Source organism: Hemibagrus wyckioides, linkage group LG02 (genome assembly GCF_019097595.1).
Source record: "Hemibagrus wyckioides isolate EC202008001 linkage group LG02, SWU_Hwy_1.0, whole genome shotgun sequence".
NCBI classification, from domain to species: Eukaryota; Metazoa; Chordata; class Actinopteri; order Siluriformes; family Bagridae; genus Hemibagrus; species Hemibagrus wyckioides.
This window is the reverse complement of record NC_080711.1, coordinates 1,605,235-1,613,560: the sequence shown is the minus strand read 5'-3', so window position 1 is coordinate 1,613,560 and position 8,326 is coordinate 1,605,235. Positions and strand designations below refer to the sequence as shown.

Sequence of the window (8,326 nt, the reverse complement as noted above, 5' to 3'; positions counted from 1 at the left end):
AAAAATTCCCAAAACACAATATTTTTATCTTAATTTTAAAATATATTTTTTATCTTAATTTTTGTATCTTAATTTATTTGTAGCAAAAATGATTATAAATCAAAATAAACACATTTATGTCATTTGTTGCTAAAATTCTTATCGCAAAAACTTGTAATGAAATAATTAAACTAAAATTTAAAAATTAAAAATTTTTTGAAATTATAAAATAAGAAGATTTAAACTGTGTTGATAAAAGCATAAAATAAAACAACTGAAAACTTTGTTGGACAAAAATTTTTGTTTTTATCCACTTCAACGCATTATGTGTCACTTTAAGCTCCGCCCACTTTACAATCACGTGATGTGAGAAACAGTGATTAACAAAATGACAAAGATTTTTTTAAAAAAACAATTTTAAATAAAATAACTGAGTAAATTCAAGAAATAAATACCATTCTATTGTACTAACATATTAAACTTTATTTAATTTATTTTTAGAGTTGATTCCTTTCACATGAACTGAACTGATTCATGAACTGATTCGTTTCTTTTTAATAATTAAAGTTAATATTTGTTTAGTGTTCTGAGAGAAATGTCTCAAAGTTAAAAAAAATCCATACATGTTAAAGAATCGTCTCTTTACTGAAAACACGTCTGTACACGTCACTGTGAAGGAGCTGTATGTTGCTATGGAAACGTACCAGAGCGAGAGCATTAATGATGAATAAAGCTGTGCTGTGCAGCTGCCCTACTGTCAGAGCCGCTGGTGTAGAGAATTCATCAACACCTGATGACCAATCAGAATGCAGACACACCTGATGATCAATCAGAATGCAGTCACACCTGATGACCAATCAGAATGCAGACACACCTGATGACCAATGAGAACTCAGGCACACCTGATGACCAATCAGAGCCCAGACACACCTGAAGACCAATCAGAATGTAGTCACACCTGATGACCATCAGAATGCAGTCACACCTGATGACCAATCAGAGCCCAGTCACACCTGATGACCAATCAGAGCCCAGACACACCTGATGACCAATCAGAATGCAGTCACACCTCAGAGTCCAGCATTCAGCAACTCTGTGTGTAAAACTTTTAACTGAAGCATTCTTTTTAAAGTTGCAGAGCAGAGCAGAAGATAACACTGACAAAATGTCCTGATATCAGAAAATAAGTGTGTGTGTGTGTGTGTGTGTGTATGCATGTGTGTGTATGCGTGTGTGTGTGTGTCTGTGTGTGTGTGTGTGTGGTTTAAAAGACACTGTCTTTTAATTCCTATTTCAAATCTGCTCTGCCTTCACGCTGTCTCTCACATCCACAGCAGTGTTAATTAATGAAGGTGTCAGAGATATGACAAGGTATAAAGTAAATCTCTCTCTCTCTCTCTCTCTCTCTCTCTCTCTCTGTTATTCCACATAACTTGTCTGACTTGAATCATTTGCTCCTTTCCTCTCTCTCTCTCTCTCTCTCTCTCTCTCTCTCTCTCTCTCTCTCTCTCTGACTGGAATCATTTCTCCTGCTTCGTATTCCTCTCGTCCTCTCCTCGTCACCATGCTCTCTCCGTCCCGTACTCTCCCTTCATTCTTCTCCTTTTCCTCCTCGTTTCTTCTGCAGGCTTGTCAGAATGGAAACTCACAGCATCTGGAGCATCTGCTGTTTTACGGCGCTGACTCTTCGTCCCAGAATGCCTCAGGAAACACCGCCTTACACATCTGCGCTCTCTACAACAAGGTAAAGTCTCAGTGCCTCGTCCGTCTCCTCTGAGATCACCAGCAGGACCTCCAGGAGGTTCAAGATGTTTCTGTTGTAGACATTTGTTCTAGCTGGAGCAGGTAAAGTTGTGTGAACATTGTTGCTAGGCAACTAGGAAATACAAATGCTGTGCTTAAGCTAGCTAATAAACAAGTGGAACAATCTAAATAACTAGCATCTAGATATTACGTGTTTTATACAGTTACAATGAAAATGAGATGAAAATAATCCAGAACATAAAAATTTACCTCAGATCTGGTGTTAAATTAATAAGAAAAAGCTAATCCAGGTTATTTGAAGACATAGAATCTAAAAAAACGGAACAATTTTACCTCACAGACTAAATTTTACCTCAGAAATGTAGGTATAAATTAATTATTCTGATTTTTCCAGGAATATTCATGAGTGTAAGCTAGCTGCTAATGACTGAGGCTAGCCATTTTGTGAGCTAGCACATAGTTATTCAGCTTTGTAAAGACACAATGACCATAAAATCATGGACATCATGGACATCAACATTTACCTCAGATATGGTGTTAAATTAATAAAAAAAAGCTAATCCAGGTTATTTGAAGACATTAAATGCAAATGCGATTCTTAACAAAGTCAAGACAAGCTTTAAAAAAGCTGTGCTAATAATAAAGAATTTAAAGAAGCGACAAAGCAATTGTTTCACCTCATGGACCTAATTCCTCTGTATGAGTTTCAGTAATGAAGGTCAGTCAGTTACTCTGAATTACCAGGAATCTTTGTCATTATAATCCTGTTGCTAATGACTAAGGCTAACAAATTCTTAAGCTAGTAAGGTATTTAGTAAGCTTTATCCAGACAGAAATAGACCAAAAATGTCACAGAAACATCATGAACATCAACATTTACCTCAGATATGCTAAACAATGCTGAATTATACTGAAATTGCAGTTAGCATTGATTGCTAACCAAAGGTGAATCGTATTCTGTGAAATACAGTGACTTATTAAATGTGTATAAAGACAATAAGAAGAAAAAATTGAAGCAGGTGAGTGTGTGTAGCCAATACAGTTAGCTAGCTTTGCTAATCCAACCTGAGTTTAGACTTGATCTGATTAGTACTGATTTGATTAAAGTGTTTGATTAGTAATTTGTGTTTACATAGCTAGTTTTAGCAGATTCTCATCATTTCTTTTTGGAAGTGAATAAACGCCACTCTGGACAGGCCACACCCACAAACCACAAATTACAAGCAGCACAAGTGAAATTTATTTGTCCTCACAATCGCAGTGTCTTCACCGTTTACAGGAGAGCTGCGCACGAATCCTGCTGTACCGCGGAGCTAACAAGGACATAAAGAACCACAGCGGACAAACGCCGTTTCAGGTGAGAGAGCAACTGTGGAGGAACCTGTGAAGGAACTCAAATATGTGATTTATCTGAAATACCACTAGACATGAGCTTCTTTGCATCTCTACAGCAAAGTGTGTGTGTGTGTGTGTGTGTTTTCAGGTGGCTGTGATGTCAGGACATTTTGAACTGGGAGAGATTATTAAAAATCATCGGGATTCAGATGTTGGTGAGTCCAACAGTTTCACACCTCAAATTTTTTTATCTTCATGGAATATTTTAAAGCTTCATAAGAATCATAATAAACCTGAATTTAATTCAACTTATAGATCAGTTCAATTACTGTTTAATTAAAAACACAGAGCTATCATTTTAGTCATTTCTGAAATTATTGTATATTACACATATTACACAACTCATCTTTCCTCCTTTCCTTATAACAATATACACTGATCAGCTATAACACTGTGAGCACTGACCGGTGAAGTGAATCAGACTGAGTATCTCCTCATCATGGCACCTGTTAGTGGGTGGGATATATCAGGCAGCAAGTCAACATTCCTCAAAGTTGATGTTAGAAGCAGGAAAAATGGACAAGTGTAAGGATTTGAGCGAGTTTGACCAAAAGGACCAAATTGTGATGGCTAGACCACTGGATCAGAGCATCTCCAAAACTGCAGCTCTTGTGGGGTGTTCCTGGTCTGCAGTGGTCAGTATCTATCAAAAGTGGTCTAAGGAAGGAACAGTGGTGAACCGGAGACAGGGTCATGGACGGTCAAGGCTCATTGATGCACGTGGGGAGAGAAGGCTGGCCCGTGTGATCCGATCCAACAGACGAGCTACTGTTACTCAAACTGCTGAAGAAGTTAATGCTGGTTCTGATAGAAAGGGGTCAGAATACACAGTGCAGGACAGTTTGTTGTGTATGGGGCCGCATAACTGCAGACTAGTCAGGGTGCTCATGCTGACCCCTGTGCACCACCAAAAGTGCCAATAATGGACACGTGAGCATCAGAACTGGACCACGGAGCAATGGAAGAAGGTGGCCTGGTCTGATGAATCACGTTTTCTTTTACATCATGTGGATGGCCGGGTGCGTGTGCATCTCTTACCTGGGGAACACATGGCACCAGGATGCATTATGGGAAGAAGGTGAGCCGGCGGAGGCAGTGTCCTGCTTTGGTCAGTGTTCTGCTGTGAAACCTTGTGTCCTGCCCTCCATGTGGATGTTACTTTGACACGTACCACCTACCTAAGTATTGTTACAGACCATCTACACCCTTTCATGGAAACAGTATTCCCTGATGGCTGTGGCCTCTTTCAGCAGGATAATGCCCCGTGCCACAAAGCAGAAATGGTTCAGGAATGGTTTGATGACCACAACACCCAGTTTGAGGTGTTGACTCCGCCTCCAAATTCCCCAGATCTTAATCCAATCCAGCATCTGTGGGATGTTCTGGACAAACAAGTCTGATTCATGGAGGCTCCACCTCACAACTTAAGGGACTTAAAGGATCTGCTGCTAACATCTTGGTGCCAGATCCCACAGCACACCTTCAGGGATGTAGTGGAGTCCATGCCTCGACGGGTCAGGGCTGTTTTGGCAGCAAAACGGGGACCAACACAATATTAGACAGGTGGTCATAATGTTATGCCTGATCTGTGTATATGTTTATTATAATCAAATGATAATAAATAAAATTTGTGTAGAATATAGTTCAGAAATATGTTTTTCTTATTTTTTTTTAAATGTAAGTATTAAAAAAATGTAACCATTATTAAATAATCTAAAAAGTATTCTGTCTATTATATTTTTAATAAAAATATTTTTTTTTTACTTGTTTTAGAAATTTTGAGCTTTTTAATTATGTTTAGCTTGTAATTAAAATAACTAAATAATAATAATAATAATAATAATAATAATAATGATAAAAAACCTTTATGGATGTGTAACGTGCATAATGATGTTGGACTAAGAGCAAAAATATTTGTGCAAAAAAAAAATCAGCTTGTTTATCATCAAATGTTTTTCTGAGTGTTTTTTTTTCAGTAACCTTCAGTATGATCTCAGAGTGATTCATAACAATCTGCAGCAGAATATCATGAAAAAGTCCATCATGTGGATGCTCCTGTGTGGGTTTGTGTTCTTCATTTTTTTGTGTGTGTGTGTGTCTTTTCCAATTTTGTGTATGCTGCAGTGCCGTTTTTGGAATCACCGAAATTCGCCCCCCAGAGGCGAGAGAGCGGTCGTACGCTGGCTCCGCCCCATCCACACCCGTTCCTCCGTGCCAACAGCGACAACAGCATGAACGTTCCTGAATGGCTGGCCTTCCCCAATGCGCCCATGCCCAACATTGTCTCTGTGCAGGTACACAACGTGTGTGTTTGTGTGTGTGGAAAGCAATTCTTCAGGTGGAAGAGAAATCATAAGTGAACTCATTAAGAGTATTATTTTGTATGTGTGTGTGTGTGTGTTAGGGTCTGAAACATGGTGGAACATTGCGCAGCTCCAGCAGTCCCCGGGGAGCCCGAACACGTTCCCCATCCCGAGGCCGGACAGGAGACAGAGACGACCGCAGCAGACAGAGCCGGAGACAGGGGTGAGAGTCGAATGCACTGAATCACAGCGAATCACTTTGTATCAAATCCACTGAATCACAAATCTAACTTAGTGAATCAAACCGAATTCAAATGAACAAATCACATGGACTCAATATGTTATAGAGAATCACATCAGGGCACACACACACATCAGAATCACACTGAATCATTCTCAGTTACATCACATTCATTCACTATGAATCACATTCCATTAAACCAAATGATTCCATATTAACGTCACTGAAAATAAACAGATACTGAATCACACCGAATCAGATAAATAAATAAATTACAATGAATAAACATAAATCATATCACTGAATCACACTGAATCGATTAGATCAAACTAAATCAATCCCGTTACACTGAACTGTTATGAAGAATCAAATGCCTACACACACTAAATAAATAAACACCAACATAATAACATTAAATCACACTTGATTCACAGTGAAATCACACTGAATCACTCACACTAAATCAGACTGAATCAAAATAATTATTTAGATTGACTAACTCTGAATCGCTCACATTAAAACAGATTGACTCAATTGATTCAAATTCATTGAATCACTCATACTAATTAATACTGAATTATTAGACTAAATGACACTGAGTCAGTCGTAGTGAATCAGAACAGCACAGAACCTGTCATACTGAATCACACTGAATTATTAAGACTAAACAACACTGAATCAGTTGCACTAAATCACATTGAATCAATTGATGAACCTGTCACACTCAATCACAATGAATCATTAGAATGAACTGATTGAATTGGTTACAATAAATCTTACTGAATCATCCTGATTCATTAGATTGACCGACTCTGAGTCACACTAAATCAGACTAAATGTAATGTAGATGTGTGTGAGTGTGTATGCTGGTGTATAAAACTGTGTGTATATGCAGGCCGGGCTCCATCAGTTCACAGGGCGCAGCTCCGGCTCAGCGAAGGCGTCTATACAGTGCCGTGCCGGGGCGAGTGTTTGTGGCTACGCGCTCACACACAGCGCAGGGCGAGCGTGAGATCAGCCTCAACAAGGGAGACAAAGTCAAAGGTGTGTGTTTACATGCAAACAACAACAACAACAAATTTGAATACTGTGCTATGGCCAGTGATAATGTCACTAAATGCGTGTGTGTGTGTGTGTATCTCTGTGTGTTTCCTCAGGTGTGGATAAACGTTGTCTGTGTATGTATTCTTGTGCCATGTGTCTGTGTGTGTGGGTGTGTGTGTGCATGTGTGAGAAAAGGGTGTATGCAATGTTGTGCATGTGTCCCGGTCATGTGATGCTGATGTGCACTCACACCTGCTTGGGATCTGCATGTAGGTTGCGTGTGTGTGTGTGTGTCCTGTGTGTGCGCGTGTGCGTATCCTTTGTGTCCTATGTATGTTCATATATGTATGGGTTTGTATAATAAATGAATGCTCATTTATTTGTAGTGCTGGCACTGCTTTCTCTCTGTCACACACACACACACACACACACACATGCTTCTCTCTGTGTTTTCTCTCAGTACTGAGTGTTGGAGAGGGTGGATATTGGGAAGGGACTGTGAGAGGACGGACCGGGTGGTTCCCCTCGGACTGTGTGGAGGAGGTGGCAGCTCGCAGCCTGGACCACCGCTCAGGTGAGGAACACACACACACACACAATTTGAGATCAGTAGACTGCTGAACACACACATCCTCAGTAGACTGCTAACCAGTGAGACTGTACTGTATCAGAATGACAAACAAACAGTGCTGTGAGTCAGATTCCCTCTCCTTGTGTCCTCATTCTCAGGTGTAGGGTCAGTCAGGTAGGGCACCTTGTTTCTGACCACACGCTGTAGGGCTAGTGAACAACGGGAACGCCCTCACACTCCTCTGGATCTGCTACTTCACACTGAGTAAACTCAGGCAGAAGAGAGTAAAAACTTCAGACATTGTTCATAGACACACACACACTCACACACTCTCACTCACACACACACACTCTCACACTCACATTCTGACCCGTGATCATGTGGGTGCCGCTGTGTGTGTGTGTTGCAGACAGCCGTAGTGAGAAGACCAAGAGACTTTTCCGTCATTATACTGTGGGATCGTACGACAGCTTCGATGCACCAAGGTAAGGCCAGACCTCCACACACACACACACACACACACACACACACACACACAGAAACAGACACACACAGACACACACACACACACACGTACATGTAAAAGTCCTGGGTTCTGATCAGATGAGTACTGAATGAATCAGATCTGAGTGCTGTGTGTAGGTGTACCTCAAGAGTGTGTTTGCTTTTAATTCACTTTGCATCACTTTTTCTTGGTCAGTGAGCAGAATGAAGTGAATTAATGACTTTCTTTTTTACGGACTTCATCGTAAAGTGAACAGTCTACTCCGTATCAAACTCGTATTTAAAGATAAAAGATGATCTAATCGAAATATTCCGACTCGGTTCAGCCTCAGATCAGAATTTTGCTGATTAACAAACATGAGTCTCATTTATGAATCTGAATATGTATAGATTTATCCAAAAATCTTTTTATGATGCGTTTACACACGACTGTTTTATTATCATGAAACTCCTGTAAAGTCTTAATAATGTTTGTATTCGATTGGTTCTCCAGAGTGTGTGTAAATTTACTCAGGAGGTCGACTT

At 39.9% G+C, this 8,326-nt stretch overlaps 1 protein-coding gene across 1 annotated transcript in view; it reads left to right on the top strand.

Moving 5' to 3' along the window:
- The window catches only part of shank1 (SH3 and multiple ankyrin repeat domains 1), a 129,786-nt gene that overhangs the window by 91,038 nt on the left and 30,422 nt on the right, over positions 1 to 8,326 (top strand). The window contains exons 8-15 of the mRNA XM_058413909.1: positions 1,607 to 1,723; positions 3,023 to 3,100; positions 3,227 to 3,293; positions 5,263 to 5,432; positions 5,543 to 5,664; positions 6,578 to 6,726; positions 7,187 to 7,300; positions 7,707 to 7,782. Coding sequence (XP_058269892.1) covers positions 1,607 to 1,723; positions 3,023 to 3,100; positions 3,227 to 3,293; positions 5,263 to 5,432; positions 5,543 to 5,664; positions 6,578 to 6,726; positions 7,187 to 7,300; positions 7,707 to 7,782 — 893 coding nt within the window. The remainder of the gene's footprint in view (positions 1 to 1,606; positions 1,724 to 3,022; positions 3,101 to 3,226; positions 3,294 to 5,262; positions 5,433 to 5,542; positions 5,665 to 6,577; positions 6,727 to 7,186; positions 7,301 to 7,706; positions 7,783 to 8,326) is intronic.